Below are 27,601 nucleotides of genomic sequence, written 5' to 3' on the forward strand. Positions count from 1 at the left end.
TGGGCTACATAGTTCCAGGTCAGTCTCAACTACATAGTGAGACCCTGTCTCAAAAAACAAACAAACAAAAAACAAAGCAAGTTAGGGCTGGGGATTTAGTTCAATGGTTCCAGAGCCTGCCTTGCAAGCGCAAGGACCCGAGTTCGATCCTTGGTACCACACACACACACACACACACACACACAAAAAAAAAAAAAACCCTACCAAAAAACAAAGCAAGTTAGCCCTATTTAAAGAATACTTCCATTCAGCAGTATCAGTTTCTGTTCTCCAAGTCAAGAATGTCTAGAAAATCAGGATTGGAGCTTTCAGATCAGGTAAGGTTCTCCTTTGTGCCAGCCAGCTATGCCTAAAAGCTATGCCTAAACAAGCTATGCTTGTTTCTTGGCCTTCTTTTAGCCTACACACATCCCATTTCAGACAGTCAGACTGCATGTGTTAAAGGCATTGTAGTTCTGAGGACCTATCCTATTCACCTTTTGGCATCTCTCAGAGCCTCTTATTATCTTTAGCTCCATTAGAGGTAGCCTCTTAATTTGAACTATTTGGCCAAAAGCTAAAAGCATTTGTTCTTTATTGGATTGGTTTTTATGTTTTGTTGTTTGTTTGTTTGTGACAGGGTCTGGCTACATATCAGTTTGGGTTTGAACTCTGTATAGCCCAGGCTGGCCTCAAACTCACGGCAGACCTCTTGCCTGTTTCCCAAGTGCTGGGATCATAGGCGTATGCCGCCACGCTCAGTCTATTGGGGTTTTGTTGTTGTTGTTGTTTTGATAGATTCAATTTCAGACAGTGACTTTTTCTCTTTTTTTGTTACCAAATTCAAGGGGAAGTTTCCTTAATCCTTCTAACCATGACTAAATTATTAAACTTTTACAAACTATTGAATAATTGTTCCAAATTCATTCATATACATTGTATGCACAATACACACATCTTGGTTTTCGAGAATAATTTGTTCTGCTCATAATACAGAACACACACATACTTTTTTTTTTGTATGTACAGGGTATGGAACTCGGAACCTTGTACTCACGAGGCAAACAGCAGAACCACTGAGCTAAATCCCCTGCCCTAAAGCACTTATATGTTAAAGCATCAAGAGAGGGACCTGTTGTGATCATATGACATTTGATGTGTGTGATATACTACTCTGTGTGTGTGTGTGTGTGTGTGTGTGTGTGTGTGTGAATATGAAAATCCTTGGGAAAGTGTACTAGAATAGTAAAAGCACATAGTTTATTTAATTAATTAATTGAGACAGGATCTCACCCTGTAGTTCAGGGTGGCCTTGAACTCACTATGTGTAGCCCTGGATGGCTTCACACTTGAAACAGTCTTCCTGCCTCAGCCTCCTGAGTGCTGGAGTGCAGGGATTGAGGCTACCACACCCAGCTATCACAAATTTAAATTTTAAAAGGCACAGAATTTTAAGAACTCAAACAAATGGCAGGAAGAAGTGTCTTGCCTCCCACTTCTACCTGTTTCCTCCCTCGGTGGCCACCTTCTTCCAGCTGTCCGTCCTGGTGCTCTCTCTCCATGTCTACTACTGAGATTCTCCTCTCCTTGCCTTTAGTCCTGTAGCTTGCCTAATGGCTTCTACCTGGACTCCCGGTCTTGTGCTTGACCATCCCTCTTCCTCCTCTGCTTTTCCCTCCTGGTCTTCCAGGCCCGCTGTCCACTCCTTCGCCAACAGCAGATGGCATCGTGGTGAGAGACATGCAGGGCTTGGGGTAGCCAGGGCATTGCCTTCATGTTCAGGTTAGACTCCCGAACATCCCACCATTTCCCTTCTCTGCTTGCTTTTCTTTTTCTTTCTTTCTTTGTTTTTTTTTTTCCTTCTTGTCACAAATTTGCCCTTAAGTCTGATTATTTAATCAGAAATCTCGCTTTGTAGCTTCCACTTTGCTCTTTATCATCCCTCCACACACATAATTTTGCATATTTTCTGATACCTTTCTCCTGTCCTTTGCTTTATTTGGTCACCTCTTTCCTCCACGGCTTCTTTCCTATGGTTCTGCCCACCCATTCGCGTGTAAGAACCACGGTACAGGGACTGCAGAGCAAATCACAGAGGACAACAGCAATTTCTCAAGTACCTGCTATGTGTCGCTGCCGCACCAGGCACTCAAAGCACAGTGGTGAGCGAAGACAGGCAAACCCGCATCCTCAGGAGACTTATCCATCGTGGAGGAAGAGGACAATCAGTGATAAACAGGGTAGAATGTCAAGAGGTGAGAAAGCCACAGGGAAAGTAAAGCCAGGAGGAGAGATGAGGCTCAGAGCTGTGAGTCTGGCCTCCCTGAGAAGTTGATGGCTGAGAAAGGTCCAAAGAGGGTGGAGGAGGCCCCCAAATACCTGGGCAGCGTCCCACATAAAGGGAATAGCAAGTGTGAAGGCTCAGAGGTGAGGATGCATCCAGCAGGTATGAGGAAGAGCTGGGGTTCAGGGTGGCCAGAGCAGAGCCAGGCTTGTAATCCCAGGAGGGATTACCACAAATTCAAGGCCGGCCTAGGCTACATAGTGAAACCCTGTCTCAAAAAGGGTGAGGGGACTAGGTGAGAGCGGTGATCACAAGGATGTAGCCTCAGACTTTTTTTTTTTTTTAACCTGAAGCCCCTTCAACTTGGTCTTTTTTCTGTTTGGTTTGCTTTTGGGATGCTGGATATTGAAACCAGGGCCTTCACTCTAAGCCACATCCCCAGCCCTTTGTAAATGATTTATTTTGAGACAGTCTCACTGAGTCACTAAGCTACCCAAGCTGCACTCGAACTTGTGATCCTCCTGCCTCAGCCTTGCAGGGAGTTGTGCTTACAGGTATGAGTGGGCATCACCATGTGTTTGGAAAGTGCTTAGGAGACAAAATGTTAAGTGCTCTACGTAGGAAATACATATAACCATGCCCAGCCACATTCTCCCCCTCACTCGAAAGCAACAAGCCCCATCCCTTTTCACCAGCCCCACCCCTACTTGGCTTCAGTTTCTGCTCCTCACAGTTCCTCTTCTTTGGCAGCAGAAAGAAAGAGGGAAGCGAATGTGTGAATCTGTCCTCATCCACCCACCTGGCTGTCCCTTTGTCTGAAACGGTCACTGAATGAAGTGACTCAGAGCTGCCGCGGTGGAGGATGGCTGCGACATGGGAGTGCATTCAGTGAAGGAGTGCACTGGGGGCTGACCCACGAGCCTGCAAAACCAGGTAGGCTCCTGTAGTCTCTGAACGGGAACCCAGACAGCTGGAATTTCCGTGGCTGGTGCTTGGGGGTGGGACACAGGGCTGGCCACTCTTACTCTTCCCTGATCTCCAGTGGTCTCCCCATCCCCCTCAGCAGCCATCGCCTCCAAGAGCCTGACAGTGTCCTCCAGCAGACTTGTGCTGCAGTCACATGCAGCAGCCTCCCTGCAGTCCTCAGCACCCTCTACTTGGAGCTGAAGGTCTGTGTGGGGGTTGGGAATCTACTGGTATCTTACTGTACCCAGCGCTGTCCCTGATGGCCAGCTCAGGGCTATACTGCTGCATGAGTTAGCAGGGAAGGAAGAGGAAATGCAGACCCTCGCTTAGCGTTTTGATAGAGGTTGGCCCTGGGTCCCTCCTACAATCCTGCCCAGTGACTCAGTAGGTCTGTACCACCCCAGGTACAGCTTCTGTACCCTTCCCCCAGGTGACCCTCTGCAGTCCCCAGGGAACAAACACAGTTCCCTGTTTCCTTTAGTTTGGAAAGTCATTTTCCATCCAGAGCTTGTCTGATAGTTGTAGCCACCTTGTGGAACAGGGAGGCAAGCTATTGTTGTCCCCCTCTGGTGGGATTTGGCTGCATGTCTCCTGAGTCCCAGCCAAGATCCTTCCTGTTTTGGAAGGCCCTCCGTGAAATATTTTGAACATTTTCTGAATATTATTACAGTTTATTTTCCCCCAAGTAAGTATAGAAGCAAAAGCCTTCCAAGTGGAGCCTTGAGTTGCAAACTTGGATGCCCATATACACATATGAACCCCTGCTTGTGGGACCCACAGAGAAGTCTCTTTGAGCCCCACTGATTTGCTAGGTCCGCCTCCCGCCTCCCCTGTGCAGGCCTCAGCATTTCCTGAAGGTGAGAGGAGGGCACTGCCCACAGGGATGGGTGCCCTGGCTGCACCTGTGCATGTGCTTGTGGGTGGCATATGTAAGAGGAATTATAACAAATTTAACGTACATAGCAAAAGCACATTCTCACAATCTCACCTCCATGTTGCTCCGTGTTAATACAAACTAGTGCATGATCCCTCTAGATCTTTGTTATTTACCATATTTTATTATATTAAATGACGTATATATGTACATAGCTGTCTACCTTGGAACCACTCATGTGAGTGCTTACAGATCCCTTCCGTTGTATTGGTGATGTGTGTTCTGTTGTAGGTAGATTACATTTTGGTTGAGCCTTTGTTTTTGGATGGTCAATTGTTTCTCATTTCCAATGATTGTCAAATATTATTTTACATATTGAAGTATTTCTATAAAATAAGTCTTGGGAAATTAGAATCCTGGGTTAAAAGGTATGAATAATTTAAATGTTATTTACCAAAATGTCCGCCCGAAAGTTTGTGTCAGCCTCAGCTGACATTGCTCTAGTACCCATAAAATACAAGCGCATTCTCTAAAACAAAGTGTTGATACATTCTCTAAATAATTCAGAACTAGGAGATTTTCAGGGCCTGGAGTTTTCTGTGCACCAAAACTACCAATGGAGGCACCTGACCACATTTTGCAAGTACACATATTGGCAGCCATGTCCCAGCTAGAGGTAGCAGTGGCTTCCAGGTCCTACGGAGAGGAATTGGGCTCAGCCTGTAAAGCCAGAATGAATGATGGTGTTGCTCTCCGTCACTGTACACAGTAATCATGGTGACAGTTTATACTATAGAGAGCTTATTATGCCCTTCTGTGCACTTGACACATATTAACCACTTAGCCCTCGCACACAGGCCTGTGAGATAGGTATTATTATTATCCCTGTTTTACAGATGGGAAAACTGAGGCACACAAGAGACTAATTACTTGCCCCGGATTACATAGAAGAAGCAGCCAAACCAGTATTTGGGCCCCGGCAGTCTGGCTCCAAAGGCTGTGCTTTTAACCACTGGGCTTTGCTGTTACCCAATAGGTACTCTGTTTCCAAACTGTAAACATCTGTTCTTAGTGTGAGGATAAAGAAAGTGGTAATCTGCTTGTTTAAATGGACCACCTATGTCAAAGTAAGCTTCACCCCAAATTCCCTCAAAATAATGTCCTCTTACACCAGTACACAACCTCAGACAGCAGAATGTGGTATATGTCTTCTGTTTGGTTGTATAGTTGTTCACTTACATGCTGGAGACCAGCCAGGACTGTTCAAGTTCCCAGCCCACCTGCTCCTGTTCTTTGCTGGCTCTCCTTCTCCTTCTGTTTCTTCTTCTCTTCCTCTTCTTCCTTTTCCTCTTCCTTACTACCCTCTGTCTCTTCTTTGTTTTATCTTCCTAAAGGTTGAACCCAGAGCTTGCGCACCGAGCTACATCTTCAGCCCTTTTTTATTTTTTATTCTGAGTTAGGGTCTCGATAATATACCCAGACTAAGCTTGAACTTTCACCCTACTGCCTGCCTGGGTCTCCTAGAGTGCTGGGATTACAGGTGTGCACCAGATTGATCTCTTTCAGTGGGCTAGCCAAGACATCTGAGACTGCCTTCCTGGTGACAGAGGAACAGAGAGCCATGTTGCATGTGCAACGTAGAAAATGTAGCAAATCAGCTGGGGAAGTGTTCCCATGAACCCCAGCCAAAGCCCAGAACGTCCTTGTTGAAGATATGGTGGTTGCTTTAACACTTTCCTCTCCTGTAATCAGGGCTTCAGTTCTTAGATTTCATTTTCAGAGTAAGCAGATAATTTGTAACTATTATTTCTTGTGAGAAGCCCCAAGCATATACACATTAATAGCTTTATTCCCATATCATTCCTTTAGAGAGAATAAACAGGCCAGGTAAATGGCCCTCTTTTGAAGGGAAAAATAAGGTGCAGACAGGTAAATTCTTCCAAATAGAAAACAAAGATCCAAGAAGGGGAAATCAGAGAAGCTTCTTCCTTCATTCCAGGTTCTTGGTGGCAAGTGATAATCCAGCCCCTGAGCTGCAGGGATGCAGAGACCAGTCAGGAGCGTGGCTGTGGAGCCTTGGGGCCGTCTCGGCTGGGGAACTGGGAAAGTTACAGGACCTGTAAGTGGCTTATTAAATGTTGTAAGATCTCACCTGCGCTGCCTGTTTTAAGAGCTGAAGGCACCTCCTAGCAGTGCCTGGGTGCAGCCCCGTTCTTCACAGCACAGCTTCTGCCCTGCACTCTGAGAGCCCTACTGTGTGTATACACTTTAACTGGACCACACACCACTTTCAAAACTTCAAAATCTATGGTGATCCTAGGAATCCCAGAGCAAAGTAGGCCGACTTAACTAAGAGAGAGATTAGTGGTACTGGCACTTCAGAGATGGAGTGAGCCTTCTCCCCAGAAGGTGCTGTTCAGAGAAAATAAGGCTCCCGCTGGATGCAGTGGTGCATACCTGCAGTCCCAGCATGTGGGAGGCTGAGACGGGAGGGTCATGACTTTGAGTCCAGCCTGGGCAACTTAGTGAAACCCTTTCTCAAAAACAAAGCCAAGGGCCAATTTAGCTCAGTGGTTCCATTGCCTGCCTCACAAGCACAAGGACCCGAGTTCGATCCCTGGTATCAAAAAAATGGCGTTAGTCCTGTGGCTATTTTTGTGGGCAAGAGAAGGGCCCATGTGAAAGCCATGGGAACTCCATGCCCCAGGAGAGAGTTGCTCTGGCCCGGCCCCTCTTGAGGCTCAGGAGACATCTTCCCCATCCTTTGGGACAGAAAGGCTCTCAAAATGTAGAAGGTCTGTGATTTCAGAGCTAATCCAAGGTGTTTGTGTGGCTCTCTTCTCCCACTGGCAAGGCCTAGTTGGTTTTAATTTTAGTTTTTTTCTCAATTCTCTAGGAAAAAAATACAGGTATCACCTTGGCCAGTGAAAAGATTGTTGAAATCCCCATCCTCTCATGTTGGAAAGACCTGGGGACTGACTTTGCCCACCTATCCTTCTGTCCTTCTGTTCTCTCTAATTTTTAGCTAAAATCCCTATCCTTTCTCTTTTTACTTTCTTGCTTCTGGCTTGCTAGTTCATTCGCTCATTTTGTTTTTTAAAATTTTTAAGGTTGGTTAATTTCAAACAGGCTACATATACTGCAGCAGGAAGCGCCAGAGGAAAATGGAGCCGCTCTTCCGTACTGTAGGGCTCACTCCTGAATGGCTGGTGCCTTGCTGGCCTCCCATGGCCAAGGAGAACCCCAGGGATATGTTCTCAACTTGGATGCATAATATCATCGCCTAGGAACTAAAATTTTCAAGCCTGGGGCCCACCCCCAGTGATTCCCAGTAAATTGATCTGGGATGGGTTCCAGACAGTAGAGTTTTTTAAAGAGCTTGCTGGGTTTTAAAAGTCTAATGAGTACTGGCCAAGTGTGAGAATCACTGCATTGGCTTGTAAGTTTGGAGGGGGATGTCCTAGCCCCCCCCAAATGTATGACTAGGACACACTTTGGACGGTCCCTCCCAACATAGGCATTGATGATGATATCCAGGTCTTCAGCTCTTCTCTAAAAGCTTTTTTTATTTTTTTTATTTTTTGTGGTACCAGGGATCAAACTCAGGACCTTGCACTTGCAAGGAAGGCTGCAGAACCACTGATCTGAATGCTTTTATGGGGCAGGGGCTATAGTTTAGTGGTAGAATACTTATCCTGCATGTGCAAGCCTCTGGGTTTGATCCCTCACCTCAAAAACAAACGAATGAATGCTTTTATGGAGGCTCCAGCTCTGGGCCCCTTTTGTGACAGTGACAAGTGATGTTTTTAATCAAGAAAAAAGACAGAAAGCAGAAGTGCCAGCACATTTAAGAATTGTTGATAATGCTACAAAAGGAGGCAAATGAATTCAGAATAGCAGTGTTTAAGCAGTTTGTTCCCCTCCTGCTGATCTGGTGTGTAGACTGGGATTGTGTTCTGCCAAGATTTGGGTGTGTGCGTGTTGCGTGTGCGTCTCCTTGGCGTCACCGTGAGTTACATGCAGTGGGTGTGGATGTGGATGTGGATATTTCCATGGGGAAGGCTTACAGTGCCCAATGCAGAGAAGCTCTCCTCAGGTCTTCCTTGGGCGGGGGCCACTGCTGCTGCCACCGCCCTTATTGGAAACACTTTCTCAGGGCAGAGCATCCTGTTAGGGGCCTCCTTGATCCCCCATTTACCATACCCTCCTCCCCTTACTCAGTATCAGGATCCTGGATGAGAGGACAGTGGGGCTGCAGGCAGCCATGTGCCAGCCAAACTGAGGGCCTTTTTAAATTCCCTCAAAGGTGCTGGAGGAGCTGGCCTCGCTCTGGGTGCTCCCCTCCTCTGCTAAGTTCTCTCAAAGGAACCAAAAGGTTGTCAGTAAAGTCAGCCACTCAAGTTTTGGCTGCCACCAATGTTATATTCTGGTCCTCCCTATTTTATTTACTGCTTTAGTTGTGAATTGAGATGGCCAAAACTTTTTCACATAAATCCATGTTTTATGCTGGCTGAATCGTACTCGTCCTCAAACTGGGAGGAAATTTTGTGAAACCAGAGTTCAGACCATTAAAAAATACCTGTCTATTACAAAATTATGTTTATTAATAGAAAATTCAGAGAATTCAGAGAAAAAGATACAGAGAGAAAAATCTATTGTTCTATCGTTGGATTTTTTTTTCTTTTTTTGGTATTTTGAGATAGTATCTCACTATGTAGTTGAGACTGACCTGGAACTCAGTATGTAGCCCAGGCTAGTCTCAAAATCACAGCAATCCTCCTGCCTCAGCCTCCTGAATGCTAGGATTACGGGCATGCACCCCATGTCCGGCCATTGGATCTTAAAATAATATCAAGCCTAATATTACTAAACCTTTTCTTTTTTTTTTTTTTGTACGAGGATTGACTTGGAAATCTAATCTTAATATCAAATCTTATTGGGCGGGGGATTTAGCTCAGTGGTTCAGCCGCCTGCCTCACAAGGACCCAAGTTCGATCCCTGATACCAAAAATATATATATTTATATATCAAATCTTATTTAGGAGAACTTCTCTCTTGCCTTTTAACTCATAGGATTTTAAAGAAAACAACAGAAATTTAGTCTTTGTACATAATAGTTTTGTGACTTGTATATTTACTTAACAAAGCATCATAGTGTTTTTGGAATATTCATACATTCTCTCTATGAACATAAGTTTTAGTAGCTACACAGTATTACTCCAAGAAGGAAGAATATGGCTGACAATTGCCTTCCAGATGTTTCCTAGGGAAACATTCACCTAGGGAAAGAGAGAAAGGAAAGATGGTGGAGAAGACCTTTTTCTTTTAAGGCTTCCAAGAAAAGCACTCCCAGGTCTGGTTTTATATTTGGTTATCTGTCTGGTTCTAGTCCCAACCAAGGCAGCATCAAGAAACCTGGTTCCTTAGCAGGGCTGACCATTCTGCCTCCAGCGGAGCAGAGGCCCTTTCATTTGAAATGAAAAGGGTTCTTCCACGAAAGGGAAGGGCCAGAGTGAGAACTGAACCATAGTAACTGGAGCACAGAAAGGCCCTCAAGTCTGCTTCTTCAAACAGAACTCTTGGACTTGATAATAATTGCTAGTACTCGTCAGTGAGAGGGAAAGTTATGAGGATGGCTGTGTTTGGCAGAGCTGCCTTGTTGGAGTCAAGGCACACACTTTCTACCTTGAATTTTGTATTAACTAGTCAAGCTCCTTGAAGAGAAAGCCTTACTTAGTCATCACCAGGAACATAATGTCTACTATTTGGAAGCCATTTTATGTATGTGGATTTTGTTGTTTGAAGTCAAGGTCTTACTATGGTACCCAGGTTGGCTCTGAATTCCTGGATATTGGAGGGCAATCAACCCTCCAACTTCCAAGAAAGGGGAGCATCAAGGGCTAAAGATAAAAAGACAACAGAGACTTACATAATTTCAAAGTATATGCCGGAAATGGTGGCACACACCTGTAATCCCAGCACTCGGGAGGCTGAGGCAGGAGAATCGCTGTGAGTTCGAGACCAGCCTGAGCTACATAGTGAGTTCCAGGTCAGTCTTAACTACATAGTGAGACCCTGTCTCAAAAAAACAAACAAAAAAAGAAAATCAAACTATATGGGGGGGGGGCAGGAGGTCAGTGCCTCAGAGTGGGCAAAGACCAAGACTCTCCAAGCTCACCATCATTATTTATTGGTACACACAATAATTGGACAGAGTATCAGGTGACTTGGGTAATCCTGTGTAGATGAGGATCTTAGGCTGATTAAGATCTTAAGTCATCTGATGAGGTTCTTATGTTGAGGAGGGCTGTAAGGAAAGCATTCTTACAATAGTAGGTGGGAGGAATTCAGCTGATAAGAAATTTTTCCCTCCCCAGGTGAAACCTTTTTCTTACTACGCAGTTCTCAAGGAACCAGGATATTATTCAGCTGATGCAATCCTGCCCTGGAGTGTCATAGCATCACGGGACCATTGAGGTTTTAGCTGTGACGGTGGAAGCCATTTTGTTTGTAATCTTATTTATTGTTATCTATCTATCTGTCTATCTGCAGTATAACCATTGTGCACACATGTAATCCCAGCTACTAAGGAGGCTGAGGCAGGGGAATTGCTTGAATCCAAGGGTCAGGAGCAATTCTACATAATTTTGGGGGGAAATCCTTTCACGATTAAATCATGATTAGGCCTGTTTTTCCTGCCTACAGGCCAGCTATGGCATGAAGACATAAGTCCATTTTTACTTCAGGTCACAGGTCTTTAATTTGAGAAGTCTGATTTTTTAAAATTATATATTCTATGTATTTTTTTAATTTAAATTTTTTTTCTTTATATATTCTAGATAATAGACCTTTGTCTGAGGAACTGGTGAGGGCTGGTGAAAATTTTTCCCCCATTGTGGTTGTCTCTTCATACTGTTGGTTTCTCTTGATGTGCAGAAGCTTTTTAATAAGACTTGTTGATTTTGGTAGTTCACGTGCAACTGAGTTTTTGTTCATAAAATCTTTTCCTATGCTAATGTCTAGTCTTCCTACTTAGAACATCCCTACAGCTTCTCCAGATCTTCATGGAACTCTGCCTAGCCCATTCCAGCCCACAAAGCTCTCTTTCCTAGCCAGGCATAGTGATGTATGCCTATAGTCCCAGCACACTAGGAGGCTAAAGCAGGAGGATTACAAGTATGATGCCATCCTGGGCAAGTCTCAAAATAAATATTAAAAAGGGCTGGAGACGTAGCTAATTAGTAGAGCACTTGCCTATCCTGTGTGAGGCTACAGAGTTCAACCCCTAGTACAATTAAAATAAAAATATTCCAGAGATCTCGTTCCTAAAATCTCTGACCTCTTTTAGTTAGATCCTCTCTCATCAACAATTTTTTTTTTTTTTTTTTTTTTTTTTTTGAGACAGGGTCTTGCTATGTAGCTCAGACTGGCCTTGAACTCACTATATAGTCCAGGTTGGCTTTGAACTCTTGGCAATCCTCCTGCCTCAGCCTTCCTAGTTCTGGAATTACAAGCATACACCACACCCAGCATCAACATTTAATGTTATTTATTTATTTATTCTTCCCAGTAGTGGGGATCAATCTCAGGACCTTGTATTTACAAGACAGGTGTGGTGCCACTGAGCTAAATCCTTGGCCCTACATTTAATTATAAATGGCTGTTATGGCTTGTGTTTAGATGTCCCCCCAAAACCTCATGCTTTTTCAAGGTGGCTAATCCCAGAGTATGTGACTGATTCATGGTGGGGCTAGGCCCAAGGCACTGGGTTTAGAAGCGTGAGTGCTAACCAACCTGTCTTAATAAGATAAAAGGGTAGAAAGACAATGTTTAGGTCCTATGGTTGCTTTTGCTACTGTGTGGGTGCCATAAACTGTTTCTCCTCTGTGATGCCCCTCAGACGTTTGCCACCCAGCCAGCTGATTTTGGACTGAAACCTCTATGAACTGCAAGCTAAGTAAACTTTCTACTTTAACTTTTTTTTTTTCTTTCTTTCTTTTTTTGAGACAGGGTCTCACTATGTAGTTGAGACTGACCTGGAACTCACTATGTAGCCCAGGCTGGTCTCAAACTCACAGCGATCTTCCTGCCTCAGCCTCCTGAGTGCTGGGATTACAGGCATGCGCCACCACGCCCCGCTTCTCCTTTAACCTCAGGTATCAGGTATTTTATTTTAGCAAAGAGAGAAAAGTAACTAACAGATATTTGGTACCAGAGAAGTGGGGTCGTTGCCATGTGGCTCAAGAGCCTTTGGAACTGGCTTGTTGGAAGGGGAAGTGTTAGGAAAGTTTCAGAGATGTTGGCTGAAAAAGTAGAGCTTCTGGAAAGCCTTAGGCTATACAGGTATGGGAGAGTCTGGTCAGAGTTCAGAAGACCAGAAAGACATTAAAGACCTGGCTCAGATTTCTACTGGGAAGGACTGCACTGGCTGTTGGACTCCAGCCAATGTGTACTATGGCTTGGCAAAAAGTTTGTCTGCATTACTTGTGTTCAGACACTTTGCTTGAGAACTGAGATTAAGGGTGATGGGTTAATCTCACAGAAGAAATTTCAAGGCAGTGTAATGTTGAGGCTGTAGCATGGGTGCTATTAGGAATTTTTAGCCAGATCTATGTTGAGAATCAAGAGGAGAAAGACCAGCAGAATGATTTAAAATGTTTGAGTTTGGCCAGAAGGGAAGCTCCAGTAAAACTGTGGACTGTAAAGACAGAGCAGAGGAGGGCTGGGATGTAGCTCAGTAGCTCAGCAGCACAGGGGTGAGTGCAAAGTCCTAAATTTGATCCCCAGCACCAATAAAAAAAAAAAAAGAAAGAAAAGAAAGAAAGAAAGAAAGAAAAAAAAGAATGGGAAAGATAACTCAGAGATCTTGACTGCTGAGAAGGAACAGATTAGAAAAGATGTCCTGAGGGCATCATAGGAAGCCACAGGACTCCAACCTTTGCAGCTTCAGAGTTATAAAGGTAAAATAATTTGCCTGAGAAGAGAACTCCAAAATACCAGGTTCCAGGATGGCGGCAGTCTAGAGAATTTGTTCCTTGGGACTGGGTTCAGAGTACTCAGCGATCCAGACACTTGCTCTCTACAGCCAAGAGAGAAGGAAGCCTGGGTACTGCTCCAGCGGGCAGCCAACCTTGGTATCATCCACATGGGGCTTGTTTTGGGCCCTTGCAGAACAGAAGAGTTGTGGGGTCAGGAAGGGTTCCACCCAGATTTCAGAAGCAGGCCTGGGAGGTCAAGCAGTGTGGCCCTGAGAGGTCAGTGTGTGCAGCTGGTAGTGTGAAGCTAAAGGTGCAGTGGAGACCTCAGAAGTTTGCAGGAGCCAGGAGCACATATCATCTGAGGAAAGATTCAAGGAGGGAGCAAAACAAGTCCAAGAGAGAAGCCCTGGGAGCTACAACCAGCAGTGCTGTAGGGGCGGAATCTTCCAAGCCCTTTGGAGTTCTTCTCAACTTGCCACAGATTGCCTGCGATGCTGGAACTGTGGGATTTAATGTTTTCCCTGCTGGATTTTGAAATTGCTTTCTATTCCTTTGTATTCTCCTATCTATAACTTTTGGAATTGAAATATCTATCTTGAGCCATTGTATGTTGGAAGTGTTTAGCTTTCTTTTCATTTGTACAGGGGCTTGCAGCTAAGAGTTTACCTTAAATCTCAGAGAAGGCTTTGGACTTGGACTTTCAGCAGTGCTGAAACTGTTAGGACTTTGGCAACCCTTGGAGATGGACTAAATGCTTTTTTGTATAAAGGGATGCGCATGAGTCTTTGGGGGCCAGGGGAGGAATGTTACGGCTTCTGTTTAGATGTCCCCCCAAAGCCTCATGCTTTTTCTAGGTGGCTCACTCTAGAGTACAAGACTGATTCATGGTGGGGCTAGGCCCAAGGCACTAGGGTTAAGGGCGTGATGCTACCTGCCCTAAGTAGTCTGTTTTTTGTTTTGTTTTGTTTTGTGTTTTCTTGGTACCAGGGATCCAATTTTGGACCTTGTGCTTGCGAGGCAGGTGGCAGAACCACTGAGCTAAATCCCCAGCTAGCCCTAAGTAGTCTGAATGAGATAAAAGGGGCAGACAGTCACTGTTAAGGTCCTTTTGTTGTTTTTGCTACTGTGTGGGTGCCATGAACTGTTTCTCCTCTGTGATGCCCCTCAGACATGAGCTACCCTGCCTTGGAGCCAGCTGATTTTTGGACTGAAACCTCTATGAACTTTACACTAAATTAACCTTTTCCCCTTTAGCTTTAGGTATCTGGTAGTTTGTCTCAGCAAAGAGAGAAAAGTAACTAACACAATGGTCTTGTATGGTGACTTAATTTTTCAACTGTTTGTCTTCAAAAGAGATAACCTTCTAGATGACGGGCCATCCTGAGACTTCTGGGTGCCAAATTATTTGCTCCAAGTAGATGTTCAGCATTTAAGTGAACACAAAATTACAGTCTGAATCTTTTTACTACTGAGACAGATAGGGAGGCTGAGCCTATGTGTGTTAGCTTTCTGACTTTGTGACAGGATACCTGAGAATAACCAAGGAAAGAAAGACTCACTTTGGCTCATGGTTTCAGAGCTTTTACTCCGCGGTCAGCTGACTCCATTGCTCTTAGGCCTGTGATGAGGCAGAAATATCATAGTGAAAGTACATGGTAGACTCACTTCATGGCCGCCAGGAAGCAGAAGGCAAAAGAGGAAGGCCAGGGACAAGATATAGTCACTGAGGGTGCAGCCCACGACCCATTTCCTTCGACTCAGTCCCACCTCCTAAATTTCCATTCCTTCCTAATAATTATGAATCTGTCAATGGATTAATCCACTGATGAGTTTAGAGCCCTTCTAAAAACCCCACCTCTGAATATTGCTGCAATGGAAACCAAACCTTTAACACACGACCCTCCTGGGGGACATTTAAGATTCAAACCATAGCTGGGCATGGTGGTACACACCTGTAATTCTTTTTTTTTTTTTTTTTTTTTTTTTTTTTTCAGCTTGCAAGGCAGGCCAACGAACCACTGAGCTAAATCCCCAGCCCACACCTGTATTTCTAATTCTAGTACTCAGGAGGTTAAGGCAGGAGGAGCATAAATTCAAGGCCAGCCTGGGCTACATAGTAAGACCCTGTCAAAAAAAAAAAAAAAAGAACCTTAACACCATGAAAGCCAATTCAGCAATAGCTGAATTCATGTTTGTTAGTGATTGCATATGAAATTAGCCCTATTTCTAAATCCCCAGTGGTAGCAGAGATAAGCTCAGCTTTATTGTGTCCACCACTTAAAGACTTCCCTACCCATCTCCTCAGAAAGGGCTGAATGCATATAGGGCATTAACTGGATGTTAATTACGGACAAACCCTCCCTGGCACAGACCCCACAAAAGTAAAGACTCCCTTATATGCCTGATAATACCAGGTCAGTCCCTGGCCCTGCAGATCAGTAAGAGTTTGCTCCCCAGGGGAAGCCATTTAGGGGCAAAGCCAATTGGTATGGGCAGAAGGTTGACTGTTCTTGTGATATGTATTCATTTTGGAGGTTTTAATTAACTGGTGAGATTGTGCTGAACCAGCCCCACTCTGGAGCCAGCAGAGAGAGACAGGCAAGAAGTTTTTAGGTCATAGTTGGAGTCTTAGAAAACAAGCAGGAGACATTCATGAACAAGCCCTGGGGTGAAGAACCTGCACCCAAAGAACTCATGTTGCTGTGCTGTCCTGTCCAGGGCAGAGAGAATCTTCCCAAACTGGCTGCTCCATTCCTTGTGCTCTTCTCCCTGTTGTATCTCCCTCTCCCTCTCATCTGGCTGGATATGAGTCAGACATATTTACATATTTTGCCTGACCTACAGTGTTTTTTTTTTTTGTACCAAGAATTCAATTCAGGGACTTTTGCACTTACCAGGCAGCTACTGTGCTGCTGAGCTATACCCCTGGGCCCCAGAATGCTTTCAGAACATTTGAATTAGTTGCCAACTCTTAAAAATCAGGAGATTTTCTATGAAAGTCTGGATTTCTGGCTTTTGACAATAGAACCACTTGGCCAAGCTTGGCCCTCTCCCCGTAGGTAGATGAGCCTCTTTGGGGTGCCCCCCACAGTTCCATGCACCCATTTTTTGTCTGCTAAGCTCTGCTTAGTTCCCTGATGTGAAATGTTACCACTTTGGGGTGGAGGATCAGGTAGGAGCAATCCTTAAGTCTTTGCAGCTCTAGTCTGTGCTGCCTCTGGCTGAGGAACAAGTGGCCCAGAGCTCCGCAGGCCCATAATTCAGTAAGGACAAAGCATTTTTTCATTTGTTCAACAATGACCTCTCAACTTCTTGCCACTGAGTGCTCTAAAGGGATGGGCATGGAGACTTTATGGCATGGGCATGTGATGCCACCCTCTGGGTGAGGGTAATAGAGTTCACTGAGCACTTTCAGCCAATCACTTTAAGCCTCCTAATAATCTGGATAACAACCCGACACTGGGGTAGTTACTGTCACAAGACTAGTGGCAAAATTGACTTGGCTGACTCCTGAGCCCTCCTCTCTCCGTCTGGTGTTGATAGCCTCTAACAGGGCCCCGCAGGCCATCCGAAGGTCAAACACATTCCTATTGTGGGTTCAGTAAGTTTTTCAAAATCATACACTTTTATCTTGAATGCCATAAGATGATTTCTCAAGCAGTGTGAAACTGTTTGTACTGCAGGATGGGAGCAGGAGAAGCAAGTGTGTCAGGGGTCTTTGAGTACCTGGTGGGGGGGCCTCCGTTCTTTGGCCTGGGTTTGAGAGGGTCAGACAAGTCCTTGCATCCCTAAGACTTATGAGAGGAGCAGGTGATAGACTGCTGCCCACCCTATAAATTTGTTGCAGCCTGAGTGATGGAAGTTATCCCAGATGTGTTTGGAGAAGATGTAGATCATTTTTCACTCGTTTTTTTTTTTTTTTTGTTTTTTTTTTTGGTTGGTTGCTTTTTGTGATTTCACTACGTAATTCAGGCTTGCTTTGAAGTCACTGTGTAGCCCAGGGTGGCCTCAAATTGGTGACACTTCTCCTGCCTCAGCCTCCTGAATGCTGGGGTTTCAGGCATGTGCCACCACTCCTGGCATTTTTTACTTTTAATTATCATTTAAAATTGTTCTAAGAGGTAAAAGCTTAAGTGTTTGCAGCAGGTTCTAACCTTCCTCTCTAACAACCTCCTCTCCCCACCTCCTCCACCTTACCTCACCCAAGTCTAGCACCAGCTTTTTAAGGAACTTGGAAACTACTGGGATGAGGTCAGTGGGGATTTAGGAAGTCAGGGAAATAAAGGTGTAAAGTATGTGGGGGAGGTTTTGGCATCAAGACACCGGAACCTACGAGGTGGCTGCAAAAACCATTTGCAGCTTTTGCAAACAGCCTAATGTCATCAGCGCCCCACTGCGGAATTCAAACCTAAGCTTGTTACGATTGTAAGCACCTTCTTTAACCAGCCTTTTTGTATTTGACAATTATTCTTTTCTCCTCACCACCAGGAAGGTTCTGCTGCCTTGGTTTTAGAGCGTCCCCTGTCCAGCGAACAGCCCCTTGCTGTGCAGTAGTCCCGAGAAGGTTTGTCCGGCTCTCCCGCTTTGTAGGGTGAGTGGGTCCCAGACTTGGAAGGCACGGCGCGGGGGCGGGGACGGAGTCGCGATTTTGGAGGTCCTCGAGGATCACCTTGGAAGTTAACCACGCTGCGAGCTCCAGATTGGGCACAATAACGTTCGGCCCTGGGCAGCTGGCCTAGGCTCCGCCGGACAGCGTGGAGCAGCTCGGCTTTGGGCCACTTTGGGGGAACCCCGTTCCCGGGAGGGCGCAGAAGCTGCTCCTGCGAACCCCCAAGAAGCTGCATCTACACGGCGACGAGCGGGCCGGTGGGCTCCTTGGGACCGAGCCGGGAACCAGGTGCTCGCCGGCGGATCCCTCCCAGGATTGCCAACTTTACCGGCCCCGGGGCTGGAGGAGGGCGCCTCTCCCGGCGGGTCGCGCTCGGTACTTAAGGCGGCTCCGCGGCTCTGGCGCTCGTCCCTGCGAACCCCCAAGAAGCTGCATCTACACGGCGACGAGCGGGCCGGTGGGCTCCTTGGGACCGAGCCGGGAACCAGGTGCTCGCCGGCGGATCCCTCCCAGGATTGCCAACTTTACCGGCCCCGGGGCTGGAGGAGGGCGCCTCTCCCGGCGGGTCGCGCTCGGTACTTAAGGCGGCTCCGCGGCTCTGGCGCTCGTCGCTCGTCAGTAGCGGCCCCCTCCCCGCTGACCCCTCCTCCCTTTCTTCCTCCATCCTCCTCCCTTCCTCCCTGGCGGCTCCGGTTTTGTGAATGAATTCGGAGGCTGATGAGGGTGCGGGCCTCAGGCTAGCCCGAGCACCCCTCCCCCATCACTCCCGCAGGGTCTTCCCACCTGCGGGGACTGAGACGCCCCGGCGCCCCTGTTCCTGTGGGTTAGCCGGGCCCTTGCTGCACGTGTCCGCCCAACTTGGCTCCTTCTCCTTTGCGAGCTTAAAGACCAGATCGGAGGGCACCTGGGCGCTGTGGAAGGCGCCCTCTCCGCACGCACAAGTTTCCATCCCGCCGCGTGTGGGCCCAGAAGCAGGGCGCCGCACCTGTCAGCGGGAGACGCTGCAGACCAGGCAGCCCCTCAAAGTTTCGGGGTTGAATTGGGGAAGCGTGCGCCCTTGGCTGGAGATTTTCCTACGTCTGTCTTCCGCGGGGCCGGCCTTGGGGAACCCCCCAGTGCCCAGTGAGAATCGGGGAGCAGTCCCGGGCTGTGAGGATGGGGGGACACAGGGTGTAGGATCTCCTGGCTCCGCATCCCTCTTCGTCAGGCTTTGGGTGTCCGGGCTGGGGACCTCCACCAAAGCTCAACCAGCGCTCGATTACACATCGGGTTCGGGCTGCGGGACCTTCATCGTTCCTCTGTGGAGAGGAGGGTTATCGAGGCAGCGTCTTTAATTCCGGCGGGAGAGAGGGATCCCACCTCGGGAAGGAGGGGACTGGCGACACTACGGATGCCGCCTTTGTCTGCAGGCACACTTTTGCCAAGGTGACTGGGGCCCTGGAAGCTGAGTATAGCCTGGTCCGATTGAGATTTCAGGGATTTTCCTAGCCTTCTCGGCTGGGTCTTGGGAAACAGGCACGTGGGTGTGGCGTGCGCCACCTTTGCCAGGAGGTGAGGCTCACGCCAGGCAGGAAGGTGGCGAGTGCGGAGTGCCTTCATGCCTTCGTGGCCGCGATGACCAGCCTCCGGCCCTGCACCCAGTCTGGGAGCCGGGGCCCAGCAGGTTGGTGGCCGGTAGGCTAGCCCCACGCACCTCCTGCCTCTTCCGCAGACAAGGGCAGGCAGGGTGTGGAGCACACCGCGCCCCTTGTGCATGTGAGCTCCGAGGAGGACGGGAGACGCTCCTAGGCAATGGATGCAGGCCCGGGAGCCCCTGAGCCCCAGGCGTGTGCAGGGAGGTGGGTAGAGAAGGCTGGGAGTGCTGCAGAGGAAGCTTGCCGTGCCGGATCCCTGAGCTGGTGGGGCAGAGAGCCCGGAGGCCGTGCTTCCCGGAGAGGCCAGGCTGCCAACAGCCCTTTCCGATCCCAGCTGCCTGAATGCTGCTGGTCCCTGACTGGTGCCTCATTCTGGCTGATTTAGGCAGTGGCTGCGTGTTTCTTATCCCTTCTGTGTGAGAGGTGGCCCCTGGCAGGAATCTGTGTGTGTGTGTATGTGTAGGGGTCACAGACTGGGTTCCAGTGAGACTTAAAGAGTTGCTGCAAGCTTGGAAGGAGAGACAGCATCTGGAGTCACGGGGTGGAAACTGGATTCTCCAGATGGGGCAGGTGAAAAGAAGAGAGCCTGGGAAGGCTTAGGTCAGAATGGAGGGCAGGAAGCAGTCTTTGTCACCTCTTCATCCATTCTCTTCATATCTCTCTCACTGTCTAGGCTCTAGAGGAAATCACCTCAAGGGCTGACTCTCTGTTTTTGGAGAAATGATTTACCTCAGACCTGTGAAGGAAGAAGCCATTGGAACCCCCATTGTAGTGACCAGAAACCAGGTTTTAGAGAACTTGGGCAAGGTCAGGCAGCCAGGAGAGAGTAGAGCTTGTCTCAGGCCAAGTCTCTGGTGCCAAGCCTGGGCTTTTCTCATTAAACCACAGCTGTTTCCAACAGGGCAGACTGTGGGAGCCCCAACTTAGCTGCAGACGGAAACTTGGCAATGTTTCCAGGAGTGACTGGGGCCTGGGGATGAGCACAGAGATTCCAGCGGCACTAGGACCAAGCGGATGGGGCTCCCCAGGCAGCCACCTCTGCGAGAGGCTGCTGCAGTGGTGGCTGCAGTTCCCTCTGGCGCTTCTCAGTGCTGGGCTTCTAGAAGGGCTGTCCACGCCCCAGCTCTCATTTCCTCCTCCTTCCCTTGTCTGCTTTCCCTCCGGCTTTCCCTTTCTTTCCTGCCTTTGAGTAAATGAGAAAAAGGTGAGAAAGCAGAACACAGGGAAGTTTCTCTTACTGATTTTGCTTTGAGCAAGGGAAACCATGTGTATCTTTGTTTCCCTGGTACCTCTTTTTATGTTTCCTGTGATTTCTGGTCTTTTCCTTCTCTGCTTTCTTCAGGAGCTGTGTGCTTTGCTTTACCAATGAATAGTCCCCTCCTAGAATCCATTCACTTCCTCACCAGGGTCTGTGCTCTTAGGCCCCTGGTTATTGCCCTACCCCTCCTCTCCTAGAAGACCCATCATCCCTGTATGTACTCAGAGGCCCCTGCCACACGCTCACCCCACTGAAGCTTACCAATAAAGAGCTTTGCTCACGCAGATCCCTGTGTGCCATCTACCAGGGGTGTCACCTAATTCTGGTCTTTGTTTTCTCTAACAAGAATAATTGCCGGGCCGGGGATTTAGCTTAGCGATTCCACCGTCTGCCTCGCAAGTACAAGATCCTCAGTTCAATCCCCAGGAACAAACAAACAAACAAAACCAAGAATAATTGCTACTTTGCATGTCACCCAGCAATCTCTGGAAGATGCTAAGAAGCCAGTACTGCAGCTTATATATTGCAGGTGAAATAACTGAGTGACAACATAGCGGCAGAACTGGGGATTTGTACCCTAGTACTCTGGTTTCTGAGTCTTCAGAAGGTTTTAGTTCTGCTTAATAAGTGGTCAATGGGCCAGGAATGTGGCTCAGCCGCACAGCGCCTGCCGGGCAAGCACGACGCCCTGAATTCGATTCCTGGTAACAACAACAACAAAAAATGGTCATCGTTTTAATTAGTGGGTCCCTTCCGCTGTTCTGGGCGGGACTCTGAGAATGCTCACTCTCCTATTGCCGGAGAATGCTGCCTCCTGCCTGACACCCCCCATCTCCCACTTTCTCTCACCAGATGCCGGTGCAGCTGGCGACAGCCCTGCGTGTAGTAGGCACCAGCCTGTTTGCCCTGGCAGTGTTGGGCGGCATCCTGGCAGCCTACGTGACAGGCTACCAGTTCATCCATACAGAAAAGCACTACCTGTCCTTCGGCCTGTATGGCGCCATCCTTGGCCTGCACCTGCTCATCCAGAGCCTGTTCGCCTTCCTGGAGCATCGGCGCATGCGCAGAGCAGGGCGGCCGCTGAAGCTGCCTCGCTCCAGGCGGCGAGCTGTGGCGCTCTGCATCGCTGCCTACCAGGAAGACCCTGACTACTTGCGCAAGTGCCTGCGTTCAGCCCAGCGCATTGCCTTTCCTGACCTCAAGGTGGTCATGGTGGTGGATGGCAATCGCCAGGAGGACGCCTACATGCTGGACATCTTCCATGAGGTGCTGGGTGGCACTGATCAAGCCGGCTTCTTTGTGTGGCGCAGCAACTTCCACGAGGCGGGTGAGGGTGAGACGGAGACCAGCCTGCAGGAGGGCATGGAGCGTGTGCGGGCGGTGGTGCGGACCAGTACCTTCTCGTGTGTCATGCAGAAGTGGGGAGGCAAGCGCGAGGTCATGTACACAGCTTTCAAGGCCCTTGGCGACTCGGTGGACTACATCCAGGTAAGGTCACCTCCCCAGAAGTGTCTGTACATGGGCACTGCCTGGCTAGCTGGGCCGACTTTTCTTCGGGGACTTTAGGTCAGGTGTAGGTGGTGTGTTGTGCACATCCCCCTTTGGTACTGAAGAAAAGGCAATGGTGGCTCTAAAGCAGGCCTGGGGTGGAAATGTGGTTATGCTGGCATGTAGTTCTGTGACTTTGGGAAGACCTCTGAACTGGTTGAGCAGCAAACGAGTACATAACATTTACTTCACACTAGGCACTGTCGTGGGCATTTGTAATATATTAATTACTCCTTTAATCCACCTAATACTTCAGGGGATAAGTACTATTATTAACTCTCCTCATAGAAGGTAAAACTGAAGCGCGGACATTAAATTGCCTAATGTTACACTGCTAGGAAGGTGCAGAAGCTTTTGTGAGCCAGGCAGCCCATCTCAGGTCTGCTCTTCGCTCTTGTGCGGTGCTGCCTGCCATTGCCACATAAGGATGTACCTGTTCATAAAGAAATGTGAAGAAGCTGGATGTGGTGGCGCACCCCTGTAATCCCAGCTCTTGGGAGGCTGAGGCAGGAGGACTGACATGAGTTCGAGGCCAGCCTGGGCTACATAGTGAGTTCAAGGTCAGCCTATATAGCAAGACCTGTCTCCCTCCCCCCCCAAAAAAAAGAAGAGTCCCACTCTTCTAGTGTCAAGTTCTTGTCTGTGAGGTGTGAGGTAGACAGACATAGGCAAGAATAATCCTCTTGCCTCATTTCCCAGCAGCACTGGCTGGAATCCTGAGTCAGCCCTGCTCATCTGGTCTAAGTGGTCATTGATATTAGCCTGGAAATTGTATTAGGTTGACAGAGCTTCAGTTTTCAAATAATAAAACCTAGAGAGAACAGAAGATTAAAACTCACACATGCAGTACTACACAGAAATGGGAAACCCAGGATCCCAGATTCTGTTCCAGAATTCTAATTTTTGTGCCAGGGATCGAACTCTGGACCTTACTCTTGCAAGGCAGGTGGTGGCACCACTGAGCTAAATCCCAGCCCTATTCTGGACCAGAATTCTTCACAGCACCCAAATTGTACCTGTTCTATCTCTGCCCTTCTCGGCACCTGTCAGGAGTTTGTCCATAGCTTCATAAACGCTTATAAAAAGGCTGGCTATTTTGGTAGCCCACCTGTGTGTCATTTCAGTCTTGTTGACAGGATATTGAGTTCTCTATTTAAATTTTCTATAGTATATCTACCCAAAATTAGCTTGTGTACTTTGGCTTTTTTGGTGTGTCCTTGTGTGACAGTTGATACCTTTTTCTTTTTCTGTCTTCCTAGGCCCAAGGACCTCCTCTGCCATGTAGGGAGGGATGTGAGTCTAGAAAGCTGTTTGATTCTGCAGTTCACCTGGGGTTGTAGGGACTTTGGAAAACCTTCCTGGGGTCCCCACAAGCTCAGGAAAAAGCCCGAGCCCTGACTTGTGTGCTCAAGCCACCATGACTATGTCATCCACTCCCTTTAAGCTTAGGACCTCCAAACCCGCTTTGCCTCATAACTCCTTTCTTCAGTCATCTCCTGTGTATTCCAGTGGGTCTGCAAACACCCCACCACCACACGCGTACCCCTAGCCATGCTTTTGTCCTTATGGCCCTGGGACCACTGCCCAAGGCGGCGCTGGGCTATAATGAATAATACTTGTTAGATTTCAGCCCATTTCCCACAGCCCTGCTGAGGGCGTGTATCTTTGCCTCTGTGGAAGAGAACTTTGCTCCAGGCAGCACAGTGTTCTTTTTTCCTCACTCTGCTCTTCTAGAAAGACCTCCTTGGAATGAATGAGGCAGAGCAGCATGGAGGATGGGTTAGGGTCCAGGCAGGAAGTAGTAGTGAGACCAGCAGCACTGGGATGCTCAGCCTGTAAGCTGAGGAAGCTGAGTCTGGACGGAGGCCCCTTGGGACCTTCTCTGGCTTGGACTAGCATTTAAGGATGTGTCATGGTGAGGCTGAAGCAGCACATGTGAGGGACCCTGCCTGGAGCCTGATTCCCCCTTGGCCTTCTGTTGCTTGTCTGTGGCCACCTTGACTTTTAAGAGGGGAAAATATGGAAGATTTAGGGTGTCAGATGCAGTCTCCTTCCTGCAGGCTAATGGGATCTTACTCAGCAACTTTTTATTTTGGTGCTGGGGATTGAACCCAAGGCCTTGCATCAGCAATTTTAGTTAAATGGATTTTAGGTTTCTGTGGGGTGGGGTTTGGGTTCATTGTTGGATAGTGTTCTCTTCTTGATCATAGAGCTTAATTCCCTTGCCAACAGTTACCTGGACTCTACCATTTCGGTTACATTTTAGAACACAGACAAGGAGTCAGTCACAAGGATAATGCTGTCAGATCCCAGCTTCACTAATCATGGGACCACTGAGACCAGGCAGGAGGGCATGTGGGCAGGATTTGATCCAGGGTCTGACTGGAGGTGGCTATTGCTAGCGTCCATGGACATTCAGGATAGATCCCAGGCAGGCAGAGCTATCAGCCAGACTATGTCCCAGTCTTAAAGATTTGGCCAAGGCTCTCTGTGCGGAAGCACAGTGTCTAGGGCACCATGTTTGTGGTCTCATGGAGAACCTTTTCACCACAGGGGCTGGAGAGGTTGTCCAGGAGGCCAAAGACTGAAATGGGGACACTATTAACAACTACCCTATGGGATCATTTGGGGCAGTAGCCCCTGACAGCCTTTTCACAGCTTTCTGAGGAATGTCTGCTGATCCTGTTATCTGTACCTGTTACCTGATTTCAGTGACTTGCTCCCTCTTTCTGCCCAGGGACCCCAGATAAATATTTTGAGGCCATTTCTGTGGAACCTGGCACTGCAGGATTAAAACCTTTTCCAGTGCTAAGCATTTATCTTTTCCCAGGGCTGGTACGTACAGTCTCCTGGGTTTTTCTTCTCAGCTCAGTGGCTGTCAAGCCTGCATGTGGGCTCTCCCTTTCCTTACTTGCCTTTGTCTTTCCTTTCTCCCTTTCTGGGCAAGACTCCTCTAGTGGAAGAGAATCATGTGAAGGGGGTCACTTCTCTCAGATACTGAACAGCTGGTGGAGGGGGGAGGGTACCGGCACAGACCTGAGGTCAAAACAGGCTCATGGTGCACTCCCCTGCAGGTGTGCGACTCTGACACTGTGCTGGACCCAGCCTGCACCATCGAGATGCTTCGAGTCCTGGAGGAGGATCCCCAAGTAGGGGGAGTCGGGGGAGATGTTCAAGTAAGAAGTAACCAGGGATCCCTGGGGATAGGGGTCTGAACTGTTTCCTAACCCAATAGGATATGCCTGCTAGTACTTTGGGGGTGGTTGCCCCGACAGTTTTCACTGATACCGGAGGGCTCAGCTCACTTGCAGTGCAATTCATTTCCTGCTTTTTTCAACGAGAGAAAAAAAAAATCACCGAATAGTTATAGACAGCCTATGCAGGGAGGGCTATAGGGGTTTAAGGCCACAGATCCTAAAGGATATTTCCTTTTCAGTTGTGTAGTAACTCACTCCCAAGTCAGGCCCTTGAAAGCCCTTGCTTCTAGAGGACTTGGACTGATGAGCTCTGGGCAATATGGTAAACATAAAGGACTGGATCTTCTTGCAAAGGATACCATAAATGTAGACAATAAATCACATCTTCCTAGAAGCTTTACAACTGCAGAAGCAGCAGGACAGGTGAATGGGGTGGCATTTTGCTTCCTTCCTCAGACTTTCTTTTCTCTGCCACCACTGCAGGCTCTCCTGAAATTTGAAGGCAGCCTAGTTGGGAGAGTGAGTGCAGATGACACAGTAGGCAGGTGGAGCTGGTGCTGGGGAGAGTGAGTGGGTATGGTTGGCTCCTTTAGCCTCAGATTACTCAGTTCTGGTGGGGCTAGTACTGATGGCCAGGAATTTGAGCAATGGCTCTCAGAAGTCAGGATAGGGAGGCTTCCTACTCTGTGCTATCTGTCTCCTTTGGGGCTCATGTCTCAGATGAGAAGGCCCAGCATCTCTGTTCCTTTGCAGATCCTCAACAAATATGACTCATGGATCTCCTTCCTGAGCAGTGTGCGGTACTGGATGGCCTTCAACGTGGAGCGGGCCTGCCAGTCCTACTTCGGCTGTGTGCAGTGTATTAGTGGGCCCTTGGGCATGTACCGCAATAGCCTCCTCCAGCAATTCCTGGAGGACTGGTACCATCAGAAGTTCCTAGGCAGCAAGTGCAGCTTTGGGGATGACCGGCACCTTACCAACCGAGTCCTGAGCCTTGGCTACCAGACTAAGTATACAGCGCGCTCCAAGTGCCTCACAGAGACCCCCACTAAGTACCTCCGGTGGCTCAACCAGCAGACTCGCTGGAGCAAGTCTTACTTCCGGGAGTGGCTCTACAACTCTCTGTGGTTCCATAAGCACCATCTCTGGATGACCTATGAATCAGTGGTCACAGGTTTCTTCCCATTCTTCCTCATTGCTACAGTCATTCAGCTTTTCTACCGGGGCCGCATCTGGAACATTCTGCTCTTCCTGCTGACGGTGCAGCTGGTGGGCATTATCAAGGCTACCTACGCCTGTTTCCTCCGAGGCAATGCAGAGATGATCTTCATGTCGCTCTATTCCCTTCTCTATATGTCCAGCCTCCTGCCAGCCAAGATCTTTGCCATTGCTACCATCAACAAGTCTGGCTGGGGCACGTCAGGCCGAAAAACCATTGTGGTTAACTTCATTGGCCTCATCCCTGTGTCCATCTGGGTGGCAGTTCTTCTTGGGGGCCTGGCTTACACAGCTTATTGCCAGGACCTGTTCAGCGAGACTGAGCTAGCCTTCCTTGTCTCTGGGGCCATCCTCTATGGCTGCTATTGGGTCGCCCTCCTCATGCTGTATTTGGCTATCATTGCTCGGCGATGTGGGAAGAAGCCAGAGCAGTATAGCTTGGCTTTTGCTGAGGTGTGATGCAGCCCCTAAGAAGAGTGGGAAAAGTGCAATGGGTAAGGGAGGGGAGGGGGAGTGAAAGAGAAAAGACTGGGTTGGGGGGAGGAGGGAGTGCTGTGTTTTAGTTTAATGGTCCAAAGGGACAAATCTGAAAGGAAGAGAATGGTGACTGTAATGTGGCCTGGGCTGGGCATTTCTGCTCAGGGGAGGTGACACTGCTTCTTCAGGCTCAAGACAGAGGGCATTTGTATGTTTTAAGGCTGCTTGTCTCCTTGCCCCTGCACAGAGGCAGTGGCCTCTAGGAAGGATCCTGCCTCCTTCCCTGTAGTTCAGAGAGAACTCAGAAATGTGCCAAACCAGATGATAGTTCCATTCCATAACAATTTCTGGTGAGTGAACAGTGTCATCCCAAGGGAAGGGGTTCTCCTAGCCCATGTAAACATAACCAGAGGTGGTAGAATTTCCACTGAGAGTTCTGAGCCAAGTAATGTCCCCTTCCTCTCCAACTGATCATCAATGTAGTTAAGCTTGTGCCTGAGACACAAGTCCCAGGTGTCAGGAAACAGGGTCCAGGAATGGTGCTTTATGTGTTATACTGCACTCTGCATCCCAACATCC

At 48.2% G+C, this 27,601-nt stretch overlaps 1 protein-coding gene across 3 annotated transcripts; it reads left to right on the forward strand.

The window, feature by feature from the left end:
• The first annotated feature begins 1,194 nt into the window (after positions 1 to 1,194).
• Has3 (hyaluronan synthase 3) lies at positions 1,195 to 27,583 on the forward strand. 3 transcript variants are annotated; one of them, XM_033757932.1, is made up of 9 exons: positions 1,195 to 2,234; positions 3,017 to 3,196; positions 6,103 to 6,222; positions 10,481 to 10,613; positions 12,004 to 12,060; positions 17,570 to 17,645; positions 21,435 to 22,070; positions 25,205 to 25,306; positions 26,081 to 27,583. In XM_033757932.1, the coding sequence occupies exons 7-9, from the start codon at positions 21,435 to 21,437 to the stop codon at positions 27,002 to 27,004; spliced, it is 1,662 nt and encodes a 553-aa protein (XP_033613823.1). In that variant the 5' UTR covers positions 1,195 to 2,234; positions 3,017 to 3,196; positions 6,103 to 6,222; positions 10,481 to 10,613; positions 12,004 to 12,060; positions 17,570 to 17,645; the 3' UTR covers positions 27,005 to 27,583. The 3 variants fall into 3 exon arrangements, with proteins under 3 accessions (XP_033613823.1, XP_010610633.1, XP_019061292.1); XM_010612331.3 differs by lacking the exons at positions 1,195 to 2,234; positions 3,017 to 3,196; positions 6,103 to 6,222; positions 10,481 to 10,613; positions 12,004 to 12,060 and adding an exon at positions 12,232 to 12,259 and having other exon boundaries at positions 17,570 to 17,672; XM_019205747.2 differs by lacking the exons at positions 1,195 to 2,234; positions 3,017 to 3,196; positions 6,103 to 6,222; ... (1 more) ...; positions 12,004 to 12,060; positions 17,570 to 17,645 and adding an exon at positions 20,994 to 21,111.
• Positions 27,584 to 27,601: the final 18 nt, after the last annotated feature.

The sequence above is a fragment of the Fukomys damarensis genome, unplaced genomic scaffold (genome assembly GCF_012274545.1).
Source record: "Fukomys damarensis isolate Sample0158 unplaced genomic scaffold, DMR_v1.0_HiC HiC_scaffold_32, whole genome shotgun sequence".
NCBI lineage: Eukaryota > Metazoa > Chordata > Mammalia > Rodentia > Bathyergidae > Fukomys > Fukomys damarensis.